The sequence below is a fragment of the Poecilia latipinna genome, unplaced genomic scaffold (genome assembly GCF_001443285.1).
Source record: "Poecilia latipinna isolate Pla-1442-1.1 unplaced genomic scaffold, P_latipinna-1.0 Scaffold2079, whole genome shotgun sequence".
Classification (NCBI taxonomy): Eukaryota; Metazoa; Chordata; class Actinopteri; order Cyprinodontiformes; family Poeciliidae; genus Poecilia; species Poecilia latipinna.
Window position 1 is genome coordinate 15,657 of NW_015114695.1, and position 23,048 is coordinate 38,704.

General features: G+C 36.5%; 1 protein-coding gene across 1 annotated transcript in view; it reads right to left on the reverse strand.

Moving 5' to 3' along the window:
- The window catches only part of mdga1 (MAM domain containing glycosylphosphatidylinositol anchor 1), an 85,396-nt gene that overhangs the window by 10,959 nt on the left and 51,389 nt on the right, over nucleotides 1-23,048 (reverse strand). The window contains exons 4-8 of the mRNA XM_015016921.1: nucleotides 19,046-19,315; nucleotides 14,846-15,175; nucleotides 12,344-12,640; nucleotides 5,461-5,727; nucleotides 5,210-5,358 (exon numbers count right to left, since the gene is read on the reverse strand). Of these exons, the coding sequence (XP_014872407.1) occupies nucleotides 5,210-5,358; nucleotides 5,461-5,727; nucleotides 12,344-12,640; nucleotides 14,846-15,175; nucleotides 19,046-19,315 (1,313 nt within the window). The remainder of the gene's footprint in view (nucleotides 1-5,209; nucleotides 5,359-5,460; nucleotides 5,728-12,343; nucleotides 12,641-14,845; nucleotides 15,176-19,045; nucleotides 19,316-23,048) is intronic.

Here is a 23,048-nt window from a genome sequence, read left to right on the forward strand (position 1 = left end):
GCAATGACAGGATGAAATATCAATAACTGAAAATCTATTCACCTTCTATTACCGTCCACAATTTCTTAAATGTATTATGTATGGTGCAGTGTTGGGTGCATGGAAAGGCCATGCAGGAGCATCACTTGCTTGTCTTCCTACACCATACAATTAAAATACTGCCTCTGCAGTAAACACATACAATGTTTCACTCTGTGGGGAATGCATTTTTTGTCTTTAATACAACGATGCATACAAAAAAATCTGTTTTGAGAGCAAATGCCTCTACAAAGACATTTGTTGCTTTGCACAGCTACTTTAGTCAATTGGTGCAATAAAGCTGAAAAAGTATGGCGATGTAATAAAAAATTAAACGGTGATCATTTTGAGATGTTTGAGCTTTAAGAATAAAGATAAACAGTCTTTATGTGTGAGTGACCATGTTCTGAAGACAGACCTATCTGATCTTACACTGAGGATGAAATGCAAAAAAAAAAAAGAGAGAATGAATGCTGTTTTCAGGGTAGGGTTTAGGTATGAATCAAGTTTAAATTAGGATTAGGCTTAGAGTTAGGGAAAGGCTCTTGTGAAGATAAAAAGACACTATGTGTAGATGTGTGCATGGCTCTAGATTTCATGTAAGAAAAAAGAGTAGGATAAGAAAGATGCAAAACGTATTTTGAAATGGAAAGATGTCAGATGATAAAGTCTATATTACCACCTTGATGTGTGCGCGTGTGTATGCGTGTGTGTGTTCAGTGGAAACAGATGCTCCCAGAAATTTCAGTCAGGAAGTGTTTGTAGCTGTGTCTTTATCATATTGTCATCAAAGACACAACAAGACAAAGAATGTGTGAAAGAGGAGACAGGCCGCCACAAAACACAAGCACAGTCTGATATATAAGAGACTTGGACTGACAAAACGTGTGAGGTTAAATTTTAATCTGTTAATGGATCTCTTTCATCCCTAATTAAGCAAATGAGAGACTTTAAGTGATATAATGTGCATGTGGAAAGTTCATAGAGTTGACATTCTGTGTAAAATATGGATGTTCGCATGTCATCTCCTAATTGCGCCTCTCATGAATCTATAAGTACGCTCTACCTGCGTAGTTATAGTGGAAATCTTCACGAATTATTCACAAATTTGATTCAATGTAAAATATGTAATGCGTCATTAAGATTTTCAATCTGTCATTTATATGTTAACGGGGACACCGGTTTGTCCATCTTAAAATGTTTGATTAAAAATTGATCCATAAATGACACACGTTACATTTACTTGCACTAGGACAATTTCCAAATTGATTTGATTTATAACATAAAAAATGAGTTTGCGTGAATTTCATTTGCTAATTCAAAACGAAAATATGTATGTTTAACATAAATAGACTTCTAAAATAAACTGGGATGTAATCTAGTATAAACAGGAGGAAGTTAAAAAAAAGTAGCAAGAGAACCTAGAATTTTGTTGTGTGAAACGTATGGGAGACTATTCCACTGGTGATATATTTCTTTCAGATAAAAGACTACAATAATTCATTTAGATTTATGGTTGACATTCCTTCCAACATAATCTATGTACAAACATTTGGGAGTAATTTCTAAAATTTTGTAATGAGAACCACAAAGAAAAACCTTTTTGTGAGTTTGTTCTTGGTTAAACTAGACTATGCTCCTACTCTGCATCAAGCACCAAAAGGCTTACAGCCTTGTTTGACAGATTATAATGTCATTTGAGTGTTTTCCATGAACTGAACACAATGATTTTACTTTGAATTGCACAAACTGCTTTCTATGTGGCCTTTCAGATTTTATAATGCTTTTCCTTTCTTCCTTTGATTTATATCTCGATTTAGGATGTGGAAGTTAGACAACTGTGAGTCACAATCCTGGACACAACCTAAGGGAAAGAATACAACATTGTAATGAATTTTCTGTAAGTCAGAAAAAACTAGTTTCAATTTAGGGTTATTTTATTAGGGCAATCTTTATTCAAGTTCATCGGGATCTGTTTTAAAATGCTGTATGTTTGTTATTATTAAGAAATTCTTAGCTGATTAAACAATTGAAAAAAACTGCAGAAATGATAATTTAGTAGGAGCTACGAGACGTAATTTATAATGGTTAAAAGTGTTAATATCTTGGAAATACAATAATAATGTAACTAATTTGATTAATTAGATATCCTAATATAATGTGTTACTGACCTTTGACAGCATTAGAAAAAATTCTGTAATGAAGAACAAATTGTTTAGTTTATCTACCCCTCCTAAAGAAAAAAAAAAAAAAAAAGATTGCATAACCATGACTTCCAAGAGGTAAACACATCAATTTCCAATGATACTTTGGATGAAGCTTATGGTGCAAAGAAATGGAGTGTATCGCCTGCTTGATAGAAAAAGTACGGCCTGTCAACGCAGCTAATTCCTATACAGATAAATCCCCCCCACAGTAAGATAACAAGGAGTCTGACTCTGAGTCACATGAATATACATGGATATTGGTAAATGCACTGGCGGGCAATTAAACACAGTATTTACATACTCCAAACGGAATGGATAAAGTTGAATAAATGTACACAGACTTGCATCAGAAAAACACAAAATTAAAATGCAAGTACAAGCGAATGAAAAAAAAAATTGCAGCCATGTTTCAGATCAAACAGTACAGTGAAACATGAACTGATCCTGTCCTCATGTATTTCCCTCAGAGTTTGCATGTCTCCCTTGGGACTCTACATAATTTTCTATGCTCTGAAAAGATAGACTGTCAAGGCGTTAAAAGGATGAACTGTAAAAAAAAAAAAAAAAAAAAAGTAGAAATAGATGGGTTGTGAATCTGAGATGATATTACATTTGAATGATCCACTGGTGTACTTAATAGTCAAGAGGACGTGTGAGATTTCATGTTTTTCTTTAATTTGCATTGCAGCCCTCTACTTTGCACCCTTGCTTTCTTGCACACTCTCTTTCCTTTATTCTCAGTTGCTCTATACTCATGTAAAATGAAGTGCAGCAAATAAATAAATAAATAAATAAATTAATACATTTAAGTAAGCCAAAGTTCATCTGACAACATCATGCACTATGTGAAGGGAATGATGTTGAAATGTGAAATGCCATGAAAAGTACGGCTGTATGTCAATTTCTTAGCGTAGTAATAATAGAACAGAAAAATAGATCATGGTGGATAACAAGAAGAAATCCCAGAAGAGAGAGAAAACAGAGGAGAAAACAAAATAAGTCTGAACAGAAATCTTTATACATCTCCAAGTTTCATGGTTCTTCCCTAATGTGAAAAGTACAGCATCAGAGTTTATCTGGGATTAGTAAATCAACACATGCTTTTTGTTGATGTCCAGGTTAATATCATAGGGCAGAAACTGATTTGTTTATTAAAGCTATTCTACTACAGTCCAATTTGTGTGTACAAAACTAATTTAACACTTCTTTTATTGTCATGTAAATAAGCTTGCAGCTATGTAAAGTCAATCTTTCGGGAAAACATAAAAATGTGAAAGATACTGAATGATTTCAACTCTTTTCGACCAATATTCAGATCGAAACAGCAACAAATACCCGGTGCAGCATTTTTTATGGAGTTAGGTATTGAACTGTTTTGTGAACATTGGAGTAAAGTCCTTTGCGATAAAGAAAAGTCAGCCATCTTAAAAAATGCAATGACGCAACCTGACTATTTTGACTCTATTGCTGTCCTCAGAATGTTTTAGATCAATTTGGATTACAAAAATTTATTTATATAAAAGTAATAAGACATTTTGTAGACAACTTCCTAATCAATTTAAATAAATTCAAAGTCAATGCACTATGTAGCTCTCATCAGAGAGCTACAGAAAATCAGTGAGCAGAGATGGAAAGTGTGTGAGAAAGGTGTCAATTACATACGTTTTGTCAGGAGGAATGGGCCAAAATCCCTTCAAGTGTTGTGAAATGTGGAAAGATGGCCAAAACATTGGATCCAAGTTTGCAATGCTATGAAGTAAGTGTATGTGAATATCTGACTTTGAGGAAAGAAAAACAATTCTCAACTTAAACTGGTTTTCACATAATAGAAAAAAAAAAAAACAGTCAATCCTAGCATGAAGAGTTTATTCCAGGGGTCGGCAACTCCAGGCCTCGAGCGCCGGTCTCCTGCAACTTTTAGATGTGTCTCTACTTCAACACACCTGAGTCAAATAATGAGGTCGTTGGCAGGACTCTGGAGAACTTGACTGCACTGACAAGGGAATTCAGGTATTGGATCCAGGTGTGTTGGGCCAAGGAGAGATCTAAGAGTTGCAGGACACCGGCCCTCGAGGACCAGGATTGCCCACCCCAGGTTTAGTCTGACGTCACAGTAAGAAGAAAAAAAGGTCCTGTGTCTTTTTTATACAGACAATATAAATATCTAGTTTTAACTGTAGTTGAAGTATGAACATTTTGATTTATTTACCTTATTCTTCTTTACACTTATTCGGTTCCAAATTTACTGCATATTGTTCGGATCTTTAAAGAGATAGCAATTTAAAAAAAAGCTAATATAAAATGAAAGAACCTTACAAAAAGAAAAAAGAAAACACAGAGGAAAACTGGTTGTTTTATTTATTCAGAGCAGGTGTATATTGATGGACTTCAAATGTGTGACACCCTTAAACCCTGTAAAGCCCCTGTTTACTAAATACGCAAAATCCATGACAAAAAGTGAAGCTCTGATGCTTTCCAACTCAAGGTCACTTTTGCAAACTTAGGAGGGCTGACCAGTGTTTGTCTTCCATTATGCTCTCCGACTTTACTGTTTCTCCCTACCCAAGAGGCTCTGTCACAATCTCTGTGTGCGTTTCAGAAGAACATCAGAAAGCAATCCCATCGCATGGTTTCCTGTAGTGAACTCTTGCCTGCAGAATGCTTGGCCTATGTTTCTCCGTTGTTCTCTGCAACTCCCGTGCACCTTTGTATCTAATGCACTGCTCCAATTGGAGCATTACTCAATCTAGATTATTTCCCTCTCTGCTCTGCCCCCTTTTCTATCAACAAATTTGCACAAGTACTCTACATCAAGCCATTTAGATCCTAATAGAGACTCTCTTTAATCTTGTTTTAAGCTATTGCCAGCATTTGAGAATGTCAAATCATAGTACTATTATCTAGATCATATGCGAATACAACAATATGAGTACTGACACAACCGTTTATGTGTTATTACTGGTGTCTGTGCAGGCGGACTTTACCTTTCGAACATTTAGCCAGTAGCCAATGATGCGGTCGGTAGCCTGTGGGTCTCTTTGTGTCCACTGTAGGGTGTAGGAGTAATTATTTCCCTTCAGAATGCGCACTGGGTTTGGTGTATCAAAATAAAACTCAGCATTGTATGGTTGTGCTGTGGGCCAGGAAGTAAAGCAAAATGATAGGTGTAAAAATGAGCCATGTAGAAAATGGATGAGCAAATTTTGATAAATAAAATGCCTATTTTTTCACTTACCGGAGACATTAAATCGGCACGTTGATGTCCCTGCACTGTTACTGACTCTGCACTCATAGGTCCCGTTGCTAGTGGGTTCCAGCTTGAACTTCAGCTCTGGTGTCTGCTTCAGGTCTGGCATGGACATTCGGATGAACTCGCCGTTGCGGAGCCATCGAATGTCTGTTAGGCGAGGAGGGTTGGACCGTAGCACAGTGCATCTCAGGGTCACTGTCTGAAAGTTCCTGGACCGCACATCCTGAAAGACTGGGTCCAGCATGGGAGGGTCTGCAAAGTCAACACATGATAATTCATTACCACAGCTTTCGGGAATACTAATCACTATTTTATTTATTTCATCATGTTTTCAGCAACATTATTTATTTCAGACTGCCACAGAAATACAGGCATTGACAAATTATCCGCCACAGAAAAACTACTGTTGCCAAAGGGATCAAGCATTACAAGGTGCAATCCCAACCCTGCTGCTAACCAATCCTAACCGGTAGTTATTAACCTGTCTGAAGTGATGTGTGGCTCTGCAGTTAATGACTGACTAGCTACTGTTGCCCTGGGGTCAGCGGAGACACAACACAGCCAAATTGCTCTGCCACAAATCACAGCCGGGCTAGTTCATCCCATGGCTAATCATGTAGATAGACAAGACACTAATAGTGCTCCTGCTGTATGAACTGTGATGAGATTTTGTGTTAAGGCCCCCAGAGGTGAGGTAGCATCACAGTTGTCCCTTATGCATCAAGTTTATCACGCACTGAAGTGTAATTATGTTCTAATCTATGTTATGTGTGTAATTTAGACAGACACAGAACAGGCGGGAGAAAGGGCAGGAGAAAGACAAAAGGATTATGGAAGAGGCAGGAGAGGAAAAAAATATGCTTTTATCTTGTTTTGTATCAAATGAGAATATTAATTTGACTTAAAATAGATTACTGCTTCGCTACTGAGTGTGGAAGTTTTGATTGTTTTGCTATTTTAACTTATTTGTGTGAGTTGTTATAAACCATACTATTATAGCTCTAACTGTATGTTTAGGGTCATTGTTTTGCTTTAAGGTAAACCTCCTTACTAATCTTCAGTCTTCTGCAGCTTTTCTTCATTTTCTTTCATTCTTTTCCCCATATTCACTGACCGGTCTCCCTGTTCCTGCTGAGTAACATCCCCACAGTTTGACACACCCATCACCATGTTTCAGGTTGGGATTGGGTGTTTACACTGGTGTTAGGAGTTAGTTTTATGCCAAACATACTGTTTAACAATTAAGTCATAATTTCATCTCACAACAGCCTTATAAGTTTTTGAGTTGTGCCATATCGTTTTCATTTTAAAACTACTTTAGACTTCTACACAACTTCCTCCCTTGGTTCTGCGGTTTTCAGGTTCCCATTTATCTGCTAACGTTCTCTAGTCAACCTCTCAGACCTCCGCTCAAAAAAGCTCCATTGATACTAAGATTAAACACAGTTGGAATAATTATCAAATGCCACACAGACTGAGCGTAGTGTTAAGCGCTTTTACACTTCAACCACATAAACTTAAAGTTGACAACAAGGAGTCACACCTAAAATGTTAGTATTGGAAGAGAACCACTTTTCTCACTGATCCACAGTTGTCAGAAGAAAATTGGTTGGATTCAGGGGTGTCAGATTGACGGGGATTAGACACATTTGCATGTCATAATGTTCAGATTTCTACTCTGGCCTGTATTATTTTCCCTTAAGTGCTGCACTACCCAGATTAGATGGGTTTAAATGAAGTACACCTATATTGTGACTTTGAATTTTAATTCATGGTTAGTCAGACAGTTTTCAAGCTATGGTCATGGCTTGTGTTGAAAAGGTCAATGGAGAAGAAATCTGGAACAGACCACACATTTTTTATGCATTTGGACTTTGATTTGTAAGACCTGTCCATCTCTTGTCTCTCTGTGGAAAGTTAACATATTGATAAATGTTTAATTTGTTACAGTTCGAAAAAAATCTCTAAACATGTTGACTTTAGATTAGATTCAAAGGAACTCAGTGTTTCAACTATTTTGGAGTTTGCTGGAAGTTTATTCCAGATTTGTGGTGCATAGAAGCTGAATGCTGCTTCTCCATGTTTGGTTCTGGTTCTGGGGATGCAGAACAAACCAGAACCAGAAGATCTCAGAAGTCCGGAAGGTTGATAATTTTTCTTGTTTTTTGGTGGTAAGCCGTTCAATGATTTATAAACTAGCCACATTTTCATCTACTCTCTGAGCTACAGGGAGTCTGTGTAAGGATTTTAGAACTGAGGTGATGTGCTCTAGTTAATTATTTTTAACTTAAGATAAATACAATATTTAAGAAACAAAATATTTTAAACTACAAGAAAAAAAAAAAGCCAAGACAGACCGCCAAGCAAATATGAATGCAATATTTTTTTCCATGGAAGAAAGTAGGAATGAATAACAGTTGCACTTGCTTATAGGGAGTAAAATGTCAGATTTCTAGTTCTTCCTCTGCAGACCAGTGAACTCAGCCAGACCAAATTCCTGTTTAAACCAGTTTATCATTCTGTGCTTGCACTTCAGTCTGAGGAACACGAGTGAGCACCTGAATGCTAAGGAGACGCAAAACCACCCCAGCATTTACCTTCCCAGTTTCTGTGCTCCTGTTGCTTTTTGGTCAAGACTTTCTACATGTGGATGTGAAATCAACATAGTCTCTGACCTTTTCAGTTATTCAACAATTATTGTCACATACTTTTCATATATCCATGAGCTCCTGAAAATTTCGATAAATACTATAAAAAGTTTCTTTGGGATTTTATGTGATAGATAAATACAATGTATCACATACATATGAAGTGGTAGAAAAATGACATATAAACAATGTAATTTAGCAAATCTAATGTTGCCAACCAAATCTCCTCAGAACTTCCAAAATTAGCACATTTTACAAATCCCTGTGTTATTTAATCATAGAAACAATCAAGCTTTTGTGTAAAGACCTCAGATTTATCAGAAAACATTAGATAAAAACAGTATTATTCAGACCAGGGAACACAAACAACAGAGTTGTGGAGAACTTCAAAGCATGGTTAGCTTAAGTTACATCCCAATGTTTGAAGATCCCCCAGCTCTTCTCAGCCCATTATCTGAAAAATGGAAAGAACATAATAAAACTGAAAACCTAACAGAACATGGTCGTCCACAAAAAAGTGGCACAGAAAGGCATGGAACCATGCTCTGGAGGAGCTGCAGAGCTCAAAAACTCAAGTGGGAGAATCTGTTGACTGGGCAATTATTTGTAATGTGATCCACAAATTAGACCTTCATGGAAAAGTTGCAGAAATAAATATACTGTTAAAGGAAAGTAATAAGAAGTTTGCCACAAGCCATGTAGGAGACAGAGCAAACAATGACCTGGCCAAATCAAAATGAAGTTGAAAATCTTTGTGGAAAACATTAAGTGTTGGAAAATCTGATACTGCCTTAAAATCCAATCACTAAACTTCAAACTGAACAAATAATCCCCATGGTAAAATGGAGTAGAGGCCGAATTATGCTTTTGGGATACATACTAAGAACTGAAAAAAGTAACATGTGCAGAGAAACAAACTAATTGTGAAGTACTGGTATTAGAATTAGAAAAAACAAGTTTGAAAAAAGAAGAAGGTTGGGTGTGAGCCTGTGTTCAAGCAGTTTATAAATTATTCCACTGCCTCTGGATTCTGGTAGAAAAGTCTGTAACAATTACAGAAGTTTTCAGGCAGTACATTACACTTTTCAAGCTCATGGGAAATTTTTTTCGTACTTGACTCTTCAAATTCTCTCAAGCTTCATTTTTGCATTCATTTCCTCCTCATTTGGGGCTGACGCTACTGCACCTCAATGTTTCATAGTCAGAATGCTATAATCCATGTAAGCACGCCATTGCTATCTGTCTTATCGAATACAAAATGGTTTCAATCCAGCAATGCAACACTGATCAAGCCCAAAATAAAAGTAAATTCACACAAAACTGGAAGGGTGGAGTAGGTGTGTGTGTGTGTGTGAGAGGGGTGGAGGTGTGCAGTGTATAAGGTGTTGTGAGTTAAGAGAGAAAGAGCTCTTTAAAAAAAAGACAACAACGAGGAAGACAAATGACAGAGAGAGTGTGGTGTGAAAAAGTCAGTGATTGAGTGTGGGAGGTGCTGAGCCAATGAGAGGATGCAGGATGCAGAAAGAGAATGGCAAGACAGAGAGAGGGCTTCTCTCATGGTCAACAGTTGGCTGATTGATGATGATGAGAATGGCAATGAGGAAGAACATACACCGCTGTAGGAAAAATAACGAAGAGCGGTAATGGAAAGAAAGGACCCGAGACAAAGTCGGCAGTAGGACATGCAAAAGCAGCGTATCTGTTTAATTATAGCTGCCACATAAAATGATGACATCCTTCACATTGATCTACCCCAAAAAAATGAAGGGAGAAAAGAAAGACAAAATTAAATTGAAAACTTATGTTAGATAGGGCTGGGAATAAAATAGGTCAGAAGAACAACAGTAAAAAAAAAAAAAAAAAATCTGGTTTTCTGCATGTTTAATGCTGTACCCACAGAATGATGTTCTTATTTAGGTTGTTTTCTATTTGCCAACTTTTTTTTTCTCCCCTTTGGTCAGCACCTCAATATGCTTTCCTCCACTTTGCCAGCTTTCTTCTCGCAACCTCTCTCTTAACCTCATATCTCTCACTCTTAGACTAGTTCATGTATCTGTCTCTTTGCTCAGTTTTTTTTTTTTTTCTCTCAATCCAAAGTGGGGTGGCCACCTGCTCCATTAATCAGAGTCGGCCCTGTGAGGACAGCAGCGCTCACAGTGTTGGCCCTGCACCCTGCCACCATTAGCAAGCTTTCTAAATACTTTGTGCAGAGAATAGAAAAGAAGAGAATGCATTAATTTGTGCCTTTATATTAGGTGAGTGAGTGCTGGACACAAAGACATCAAAGGAAACTAGGCCAGAAATGAAGTTATGTGTAAGGAAATGAAACGACACGGGGAATGAACAAACTTAAAGAAATTTATCAAACACTTTTTGGGCAAAGCCTTTTTTTAGTGATGACAAATTCCAGACGTTTCCTGCATGGAGAAGTTAGGTGTGATTTTAACTTCACAACAAATTGTCTCCACATCTAGTAGAGGTTCTTTTTATGTGCTCGGATCTTCTCTTCTTATTTACAGATTCACATCTTTTTTTTTAAGATTATTTAGGCCCTAGAGGCCTTTATCTGATAGTGAAGTGACAGGAAAGTGGGTTGTTAGACAGGAGGAAAACATGTGGCAAAAGTCAACAGGTTGGAACTTGAACTCGTGATGGCCTTGTAGAGGACTGAGACCTCTTCATACAAGGGTCCCTCACTTAAACCCTGAGCCACGGCTACACTCACAGATTTACAATTTAAAACAAGTCCGAGTCACAGTCTCTGAAACCAACTAGGAGTTTCCTTGGTTGCGTATTTGGGAAATCGACACTCACTACATTTACAGATTCTTCTCAAGAATGTCTCAGTTCATCCTTTGATTATTTGATGTCTGCCGTTACCACATACACTAAGACAACACAATAGATGTTTCCATCTATTTAGGCATGATTTTTTTTTTTGGGGGGGGGGGGTATTTGCAGCAGCAATTTTTCAGAAAAATTTAATTTGCAATGAGATTAAGAGAATTCAGCTTTGGCCTTATCTGACTAGACTATATTTTCTCAGTATTTCAGTGGCTTGTCTTGTAAAATACTGTAGAAAGATTTGAACAAGGTTAATCAGCCTAAATTTCATGACAATGAGAAAAAGGACAGGACTGTCGCTCACTTGACTACCTAAACCCAATAGATAATCTATGGGTTATTCGTAAGATGTAGATGAGAGACACCAGGCCCAATGGTATTAAAGAAACCTGACTCACAGACTCTTTACCTCCACGTCATGTTGCATTAATAAAAGCAAAATAAATCATATCCAAGGATTGAGTGGAGATCTGGTACAGCAAATAGACAGAAGTACTTTTCAATAGATCATTTGTGCCTTAAAGATGATTTTTATTGAACGTTACCTTATAAGAAGCTGAATTTTGTGTTTCAATAGCTTTACAACATAATCAAATTACCAAAATAAAAAAATTGAAAACTAACACCCTGGGTGTAATGAATCAATTCAATAGAGGAGTTTCAATTATTGAATTGAATTAAAGAAATAAATTACATTTTGTACTGAGATGCACCTCTACATGTAGTTAAATAACATTAAGGACTAAAACTATTAACTGATTTTCAGGGAGTTGATTGATTGATTGATTGATTGATTGATTGATTGATTGATTTAAAAAAACACAGACAAGAAGTAAAAGAAAAAGTAAAAGAAGAAAAAAGACAATCATAATTTGATCAGTTGTTCCATAATGTTATTTTCTTTTATCCAGTTGATATTATGCTTGTTTTCCAACCAGTTGGTTTTATTTATAGTTGGAGCAAACTCTATTCGCTTAGTTTCAAAGTGACACACTATTTGTCTTTAACAGTTCACATATGAGTAAGGGTGTTTATGTTTATTCTTTGGAAAACTTTAATTTTTTAAAGTCTTCTCTATTTTGACTGACTTATTTAACTACACACACACACACACACACACACACACACACACACACACACACACACACACAGACACACACACTTTTTGCATACTTCTTTATACAATTACAATAGAGATTCTGACTTACCGTAATTAACTTTGGTCATCTGTGTTTTTTTAAACAAACCACACACTTGCTTGTATATAAGATGTAAACTCCGATGTGTTATTGTCAAAGTGTGTGATTGCCACCACATGCAGTTGTAAGGTGTTGTATGTAGAGTTCTCAGGTGAAAATAATCTGATCCACACTTACATTGCACATTCAGTTGGACCTGTGCCTCTCTGCGCTTGATGTTAAGGCCGTTGTATGAAGCTGTCTGACATCGATACACCCCCATCATGTCACGGCTGACGTTCTTTAGCCTCAAGCGGCCGTCGGGTGTCTCCACTGTGGGTTTCCCCGAAGGCATTAGCAAATCCTTCTCTGTCCGTGACCACAGAATTGGAGGACGGGGTTTGCCATCGACCAGGCAAACTAACTCGGTGTACCCTCCTTCACGCACACTTACAATCTGACCTCCTGTTGGAACTGACAGCATCGGAGGAGTGACTGGAGGAAAGGAAAAGGGAATTTTATAAAAATCATCTGAAGGAAAACAATAAAGAAAGTTTATTTATTTATTTATGTATTATTTTGCTTTTAACTCAAGTAATAATGTTGTGGGCAAATAAAAAAAAAAAAGAAAGAGCTTGACGTAAGTTTATGCAGAGATTTATTCCCTTTCGCTACCTTAATCATTGGATCATGATGAATTACTGCAAAAGGAAAACAATGGGAAGAAAAGCTATGTGACTGCATGTAATATTCAGGAGGCAGACATGACTTAAACATTAAATGCCGCATACTGAGGTAAACCTGGAATAACAGATAGATGACTGTATGTATTTGGTTAAAACTTACACTGAGCCGTCTAAAAAAACTAAATAATAAAAAAAGTTTTAGTCCCTATAAAAAGGCTTAACATGAAAATACAGAAGCAAATTTAACCACATTTTGTTTTTACCAAGTAGTGCTGTTATCCAGCAAAATGCATCAGAGGGCTGGATATTCAAAGACAGAAAACTGAGAAAATTATTTAAAACATAAAATACGGTAGTATATAGTGGGCAATACATCATACCAGGAGAGCAGATGAACCAAGAACCATACTGTCAGATGTTGCCCGGCCCCGTGCCACACAATCATGGCACTTTGATGAGAAATGAGCTGCTGGGACACATCGGCAATGGACACGGGAAAAGAATAATGCACTATTGAAATGCTACTACTCCAGTAACCCTAGGCAACGGGGCTAAACAAAAAGACTGTTGGAAGCCTTGATGCTTCAAAACTCACAGTCTAAACTAATTAACGAGAAATCTAGTAGCTCAATGTTCCAACATACACAAATGGTTTCACAATTAGAGTTCCAGGAGATGCAACACATTAAGGCTACAGCAAAGGGTAGAAAGAACACAAAGTCAGATTGGGTACCAAACCCAAATGATGCAAGATTTGATATATGATTATGGGTTTTCTGAGAGCCTGTCAACCACGACACCAACACCGAGGGTCTTATAGACAAAGCACAGTGACTATAGAAACCAGCGGAGATACTGTAAAGCAGCAACAATGAGAGATGCTTAGCAATGGTAAAGTTAAGAGAGACCAAAATGGACAATGCCCACAAGAATTAGAAGGTTAGAAGCCAAAATCAAGGTGACAGAAGAAAGCCAATTGTCAGAACTCCAGAAGGGGGCGTCTCAGAGATAGAAACAGTTGCCCATACCTGAGGCCCTGGAAATTTACCAAGGACTCAGAGCTCTGGCTGTCCAACTAAAGAGATACGATAGAAGCCAGATGAATAGACAGGCTGTTCTAAACCAGGTACAGTGTATTCCCAGTGGTAAGGTAATAACACACAAGCCACCAGCGGTGAACAACACTGGAAAGGTACACGAGAGAAAGAATTATTGCTTAACAATGATGCACAATGGCTGATAGACAGCAGCAGGCCACACTAATTTCCCTAAACATTACAATGGCAGATGTCCTATAACGAATCTCAGGTATGAACAAATGCTAAACATGGTGTTAGGAGTATCATACTGTGGAGATGCTTCAGTGGTTCTGTGACTTTTAATCTCATCAAAGTTGAAGGAATGATGAACAAAGAAGGATATGTGAAGAATTTGAAAGGAAACCTCAAGCAATCAGCAGCAAAACTGAGATTCCTCAGATTTCCCAAAGATTTGTTGCAAACTACAATAACTGACTGCATGCTGTTATCCAGCAAAGAGGATACACAACTGACTATTAGCACCAGAGCTAATAATTTTAACCCTGGTAGTTTTTGGTTTTTCTGAAATTAATTGTTTTCTGTGTACAAAGCAAATTAATGTAAGCATTCAAAAAGATGTCTGGAAAAGCTGTATTTAAAAAAAATACTCTGTTTAACAGCACTTGGGAAATTTTTGAAAAAAATACATAATTTTTTACCTCAACTGAAAATATATATGAAATTTGAAAAAAACAAAAAACAAAAAAAAAAAAACATTGTTTTTCCTGTTTTTTGGCTGATTAATGCAGTGCCCTCTCTGTTCAGTTTATCAGTCTAAAGATCAGTCTAAATACATTCTGTTATAAGAGCTCCTTGTTTGAATTTCCTTAGTGCTAATTGGTTATGTCTGAAAATAACAGCAGCAAAGTGTTTTTTCACAGTCTGACCCAGTCTCACAGAAATGTCAAATAGAAACAGAGAAATTAAAATCTTACCACTGTTTTGGGAGATGTTGACATCCACACGCAGCTCTGGCACCCTGCTGCCTGGGAAGTTTGCCACACAGCTATACATAGCCAGGTCTCTGAACTTCATGTCTACAATCTCCAAGCTACTTGTGCCTGGCGCCATGTCAGGGTCACTGCGCAGTAATATCAAGCTTTCCGAGTTGAAGACGGGGACACCATTTTTGTACCAGGTGTAGTTGACTTTGTCCTGTGGAGTGGCGTCAACATGACATGACAGTTTCAGGTCCCGACCCATTTGGATGGTCTCGCTGTCCTTGTTAGAGTCCGGTGTGATTTGGAAAGTCAGGTTGCTCATTGCTGTGAGTTGGGAGTAACAACATTAAGAAAAGGAGAGAAGAATGATTAAGATGTATTACCGTACTGGGTGTTGTAAAGAGAATTATCCAATGATCATCTTTTTAGGATACATGTTTAATAAAGTTTCCTAGCCCTCCGCTTCAGAAAACTCACAATACTTACATTGTTTTCTTGTTGGAATTTTATCTCTTAATGTGAGGAGTTAATGACTGTTTTGACCAATTACTGTTCCTAGTCATTTATTTAAAAAAATCAGCTTAATGAGCATGCATTTACTATCATAAATATAGGTAACTATCACTTACACGCAGTATTAAGTTTGAATTTTATAGATGTAGAGCACTTGTTTTAAATGTTATCAGCCCATAGCTTTTATTCCTCTTCCTATTATTCTACAAACTAGACCGACTGCAGCTGCTAAGAAGGCATCTCTTCCTGTGGTTTGCACAGTGGTTCGTAAGCTTTGAACTCATTTAAAAGGATCATAATCAGAATTTACTGACACTGTGTGGCAAAGATTGTGTGCACAAACAAGGAATTTGACTTTGGCTTAAAGCACTGACAGTGTACAGACTAAAAGCATTAATATGAACACTTTAGACTGCTGTCCCATGTTCCATGTTTTAAATATTGTCTAATTTAGGTATTATAAACATAGAGTGACATTAGACCTCTGTTTTACAAAATGTACTAATACATATTGGTCCTAGAACACTGTGCACACAAAAAATGGCAATAAAGTATAGTACTTGCAAGGTAGCTATACCGAATGACTTTTTAGTATTTTGATGATGCATGCTTTTAGCACAATATGAGATGTGCTTCCAATTCCTACATATAAAATTTTTGCAAAGTCTGGTGTGCAGACCCTGTAAGTCGATATTTTGCAGAAAAACCTACTGCAATTACTGCAGCAAGTCTTTTGAGATATGTCTCCACCAGCTTTTGGCATTTGGAGACTGAAATTTTGTCCCATTTTTTTGTAAAATGTCATAACCACAGTCGGACTAAATATGGACCGTTTGTCAGTTTCACATTCTCAATTTAATTTATGTCTGGACTTTCACAGAACCATTTTTACACATTCACATGCTTTGATGTAAACAACTCAATTACAACACCCTGGTTTTCTATAAGCTTTACTCAGGATTCAGCTCCATCCATCTGTTCTCTATCTATCACAGAAATCTGAATGAGATACTTTAAAATTTGTGGTTGAAAATTGAAAAAATTGAAAAATTGTCAAGGGGTATAAATACTTTTACAGTCACTTAGTTAGGGGGTAAAATGCTGAAAAATGTACTTACAAATAAAACTGCTAAAAGGCAACAGAGTTTTACAAGGACAAATTATAAAAATACACCAGAAAGAGTGTGTGTCAATGAGGGAGATAGCCTGGTCATACATAAGGAGGGAGCATCGTGATAAAAAAAAAAAAGAACCCAGGGGAATAAAAGAAATGGGGGGCAAAAGAATGAAAAAAAGAGAAAGAGGCAAATTGTAAAAGAGTGCAAGGGGGAAAAAAAGGAGCCAGGATTCAGAATAAAATAACAGGGATATAAAGAGGAGGTGGGGGGGGAACAAAATCAAGGACAAAGAGTAACTTTCACACTGTCACATTTAATTTTCAGTTTCAAAGGCTGCATTTTCCCCAACTGATTTCCATATTGAATGCAAAACAGCTCTCTGTTTCCCTACTAAACAGCAAGGCTGGAGAAGAGACTTCATGAAATACAGAGGCCGCTATAAGACAGTGACCGAATGGTTTACATGTAATTATCAGCTTCATGTGAATGGTGTGTTAATCTACTTGAGTGGTTTGTGGATGTTGTGTACTTACATTTATACAGTAATATTGCATGGGCTCGTCTTTATTGTATAAACAAGAATTGTTTCATTATAATAAAACTCAAAGCTAAGATGCAATTTGAGGTTTGAGTGAGAGCTGAAGTCATGGAAACACACACGTGCATACATGTATGTGCAGGTGTCACCTACCGACTTCTTTTGCACTTCCACAACTCTAAATGCGTCTGTCTCTAATCGTCTTTCCACCTGCGCTGGTGTAAAGACGCGTTCAGGCCCATTAGACTAACAGGAGAAGCGTATTTGGCATACGTTCTCCACAGTGTTAACTAACAGAAGAGACTGTCACTAATTGCTTCCACTCCAGTCTAACTAATTGGAGTGAATAAAGATGATTAAAGGCGCCAAAAATAGCCAGAGGCTAGGAAGAATGGAAGGTTTCTGCTTTAATGACAGGGAAATTACAAAAAGAGCAATACTTAACCCGCCCACTCTGACAAGATTCACATCAGCTCACTGTAATGATGGATTAACTGCTTACAGCACACACAGGCTTTCCCATTAATACAGTCCCAAATTACTGTCAGTGACTGGAAAGGTAGTTTTTTATCCACAGTGAAAGAAACTTTTCCAGCTTTAGGTTATCATTGTTATTAGTAGGAGGGGAACAAGTAGTATTGTAAAGCAAACCGAAAAGATTTATGTTAAATATTGTATAATAACCCATGCTGCAATAACACCTCCCAGAAATAAAAAAAAAAGTAATCTGTTTAAAAAGTAAAAATAAATACCAAAATTAAAGTCTTATGAAGTTTTATATGTATTAGCTTTACTTAAGTTTCCTAAAAACTCAATACAGAATGATGAAAACTAAAGTGCATAGTAGTTTCGGGAGAATCAACATTTTTAGTGTATCAATGCTTTAAAAGTTTTAAAAGACATGCAAACCTATAAACCTATAATATGATTTAATTACTTTAATTTAATTGTCACAAAGGGAACTATTATTATGCTCCACTTGATAGCGACGAGTTTGAAGCTTCTTTGGTTTTGATATGTTTCAGTTGCTGCACTGCCACATACAGGACTGAAATTGTTATTAGGAAGTTGTGGTTCGTTTTTTTATGGAGGAAGACATTTGTGGAAATGATGGCATGTTCGTGAGGAACATTTTAGAATGAAAGAATACCAAGCTGATTAAAAAAAAAACAAAAAAACTCCAGATTCTGGAAAAGAAGGCCTGAAAACTTTACAGCTGATTTTAATTATCAGTCTATTGTATTGAAAATGTCAAAAAGAAACCTGTATGGACAGTCACCAAAACTTTGGGCCAAGTATGACACTTTACCAAATTTGGCTTTGTGTATAATAATGCCAGATTTGGCATAATGTCATCATGCCAACACAAAGCCTGTGTGTTATTTGAATCACACTGGCTTTGGTTAGAAAGGGGTAAAGACTTTTTTTATAGATACATTTTATCTCATCTGTTTTGGTCACAGCAATAATTAGTGTTTTTTTTTCTGACAAGTTTTTTTTTTTTTTAATTTCAAAAATAATATTGTAAAAATTGCATAACCTACATTTGAATTAAGTTCTGAATAATATTGGATAAAATGTTCTTTGAAAATTTTGGTTCTTTTTCTGTTTGGCCTTCGGATGGATGGAGAGCTGTCCTGTATGGTGAATCCAGCTTTACGCCTGTGAACTATTTTAATTGGCTTTAGCTACTGCAGCCATGAACTGGACTAAGAGGATAATTAAAACATAGTGAACAACCCTTGAGTAAATATTCCAAATCTGAGTAATTATTGTCAAATGACCTTGTTCTCTTTCGTCTAGGGATTTTTCCAAAAACGATCAGACAAAGCTGTATTTGAAGCCTTCTGCTAGGGTTTTCAATAGCAATACCTCAAGTTCAGTTTTTAATTAAATATTTTCTGCATGATGTAAATGCATTAGTGAACATCTAATGTTATCCACTCTGACTCGCCAAAATACTGCAATAAATTCACTAAACATTGTCTCTATACATTACCAAGAGAACAAAATAAATTCACTCACTCCTGACTATCAGATTGACGTTCTTGCGAGCGGGGTTGCCCACGTTGTTGGTTGCCGTGCAGTTGTAGAAACCTGCATCCGCTGGAGTGACTGCACGTAAGAACAAGGTCGGACCCCGAACCTGGGCACTGAGTGGGAGGGCTCCGGGATAGCGGGACCATGTCACCGTGGGGGAGGGTAAACCTGCAGTCACCTCACAGGTTATGACCACATCTTGCCCAGGATCTACCACCACCGTGTCGTCGACTGACAGCCGGATCATCGGGGGAGCTGCAAAGAAGAGAAACGGTGTTAAATGAGTAAAGATGGCATTGCATTCTATGTGGTTACAAAAACAAAATCTTGACTGTTTGTCTTCTGTCTTTCAATTTGAATTATTAATGGTTGAGCCTGTAAGTGCATGTGTATAATCCACTAATGTGCTTTAGAATGGACAGAGAGCACCAGTCATACTTAAAAACAAAGTATGACTAGGAATAGAACCTGTTATCTTCCATCTGAAATACATCTAAGTTCCCCTTGCTGCTATTTTAACTAAGTTTAATTTACCAAACATGAGTATTCTAATGTTATAAATAAAGCAAATACATTTCAGTACATGTGCTTTTAAAAGTCTGTTTATAATTTTTATTAATTGTGTAAAGATTTTATCTCCCTTTTAGTTGTTGCATCTAGGATGGGAAAAACCACCACAGGAGGCTGCTAGGATTTTTGCTATATCAAAAGTAGCTTCATAATTTTAAGTAAACATACATTTGAGAAATGTAAGTGGATTTAAAGGTCTATTCAACCTATATTGCACTCCTATGTACAACATTCTGTAATATGTCTTAGCATTTCACACCTCAGGACATAAATGGGATGACAGAAGCAGCACATTGAGAAAAATGAGCTTGCAATCAGTTTGTTGTCTAATGAAATCCTTTGTTGATATTTGGACACACACTGCTTGTTACATTATTTTCAGTTTTTTTTCCAAAAACTTTTTAGTATGTTCTTTGATATGTACATTTTCACTGTCACGATTCTGTCTCACATCTAACCGCAGTCGTCTCATGCAGCTCTGTGCTTGCTTAGTTTCCGTATGACTCGTTACGCGGTCAGACTTAGCAGCTTTGCTCTCAACGTTTCTTGTCACTCTGGAAAGCTCAGTTTTGCTTTTCTCAGAGAAAGCTCAAACCTTCCCTCAGCCCCTCCCTCCACCGACCAGCACCAGGATCATTCTCTCATTATGATCCAAACCCACCACCAGAATTTGCAAGAGCAAAAATGTCTCTCCTATTTTTTCCTTCCATCAAAATCTTCCTATGTTCTCCACAGATGCTGCTCCAGAATGGATTCTGACCTTCCTGCTGTAATTCAGTCACATATTTTCAATTGTAAATAAACAGCTTTCATTTATTGTGTGTCCCCGAGTAATTTACCGAAGAAATGAAATCAGTTTAAACTCAATAAAGTAAATTAGGATATCACATAACTATTTGTAAATTAACCTCATTAGAGATTCCAATCTAATATGTAACTTAACTATTGTTAAGACATTTAGATGTTTGATATCAAGTAATGTTGTCATTGGGTAACTGCTCTAACACTTGAGTAGCACTTGCACTGATTCTGTTGCAGTTGTGAATACACGTTTCGTATTTGTCAAGAGACTTTCTGATAGTCGGGACGGAGAAAAATAAAGGAGGTTTAAACCTTCAAACAGGCTTTAATGGTCAGCTTAACCACAAAGACAAAATATCTCAATTATATTCTTCTGCACAAGGTTTTACAACAATATTTCCTGAAAGCAGTCAAACTATTTCTAAAATATAGAACATGTCTGATACAAGTTTGGCTTAAGATAATCTCTACAAAGTCTTTTTGAGTATCTGAAAAAGGACTGGTGGGGTGAAAGGCTGGAGTCAGGTTTCTTCCTGACTTTGACCTCATCCTCTGTCTTACCGAGCCCAAGTATTTAGTCTCATAGAGCAAAAATATGTTTAATTATCTTTTGAAGTTTCATTTAGCATTCACATTAGTCACAATTCAGAACAACATCAATAACATAGTTTTATCCAGAATTTTTATTAGCAATTCAGAGGGTCGTCTATATTTATAAAACTGAGAAACATTTGACATTTAATTCAACTTGTACAAAATCAAATATATTTATAAAGTATTTTGCCTACTGTCTAAAATTAAATTAGACTTATTGTTTTAAGTTAGTTAGGATTAACAAAACTATTTCCATTTCCTGAATTCTAGAATAACTAGAGATGATTTCTTTCAACAAACGTTTTATTACATCCTTCACATTTAAAAATTTACATATTATGGTGTCTGGGACAGATGAAAAATTAAGCAACTTGTATAAAAATTAAGCAATTTTCTTGCTGGCAGAAAATTATCCACAGTCATTATCCACAGATCATGTACCAACATTGAAAGGTCATTCAAAGAAAAGAAGCCATTTCTCCAAAAAAACATAAAAAGAAAAATTACAGTAAAACCCTAATTTGATGAGGGATACTTTATGGTTTGATGAAACTAACATTTTAAGTGGTATTATGTTGTGTGGGTGTTATTTTTCTGCAACAAGGACCATTTAACAAAATAAATGGCATTATAATAAAAGAACATTGTGTGGGATAATTAAAGCAATATCTCAAAACCTAAGTTAAAGAAAGTGTAAGAAAGTTAAAGGTTAGTTGATAGAAGATCTTCCAGATGAACACTAGCTGTATATATACCTGCATAAAAACAGCAAAGTAAATAATTTAGAGTGGACACCTGCCAAAGTCCAAATCTCAATCTCATAGAGAAACATGATTCAATTATATTACTTCTGCAAAGAGGAATGGGCCAACAATGCTTAAAAAGTCAACTGTTTAAGAGAAGATTGTTTTAGGATACCTAAAATCTTTAATACCAAGCACAGAACAATTATAAGAAATGCTCAAGTGCATCATGGTGCATGAAAATACACATAACCCTCTGAATATAAAAGAAATAAATATACTACTCCTGAAACAAGAAAGCTTTAATCTGATTTAGTGTCTTCTAAAAACAGCGAAGGCAAATATATAATTTCAGCTATCTGTCTTTTAGGCATAAAAAGATAATGTTTGGTACAAGATGGTCAACCTCTGCTAATCTGGTAAAAAGTGTTCAGCTGGGAAACTTCTTTGGAGGATCAAAAAGTCAGAAAAAGATCATCAGCTGTACAAATCAGAACAACTTACACGGGCAAAACAACATTGATGCATGTCATCTTTAAACAGTATTTTTAACGTATATATTTCAGAGCCCACTGGACCTTGGAAGTGGAGTTTAGCTTGAGAAAATTAATCTGTCAGCGCACTGCTGTGCCGTTTCACTGGCTGAGCTCACTGCTGTGTGCTAACAAGAGCATATAACATACTGTGTGTTCTGACTTTGGATTATTTCCATATTTATGTATTGTTCTTGATTTCTCTGATAAGTGTCTTTCGACTAAGAAGAGTAGTGGGCAGATATAATATTTTGGGATTTTGTTTGTGTAGAAGAGCCATGAAAAAAGCTGCCGGAATTTAGCTGAAAAATTGATTTTGTAAAACCACTACATTTTAATCCATAAAACAGCACTGCAAACAAAAATAACATGCTTCCTTAAAAAAAAAGTACTTCAGTCTATTTTTTGTCTGCACTGCACAAGTAATAGATAAAATATTATGATCTTTTGCATGTAAAATAAAGAAAAGTTAATCTCCAATGAGATGCAAACCACCCGAACGCAGGAAACAATTCATTGCTCTAATAGATTTTGTACAGTACATCCTTTCATCTAATCTCCTTTTCAACAGCAATTATGAGAATGAATGGGGTGTGCAGATGCTCAACAAAGTACTTTACGTATTCATGTTTCAGCCAGTACAACAGTGTGCACAAATCTGTGCACTCACACAGACTTGCTGGCAGTGTCTGTAGGGACTGTGCAAAAACACAGACACACTAATCTGATCGCTTTAGCTAACTTCAG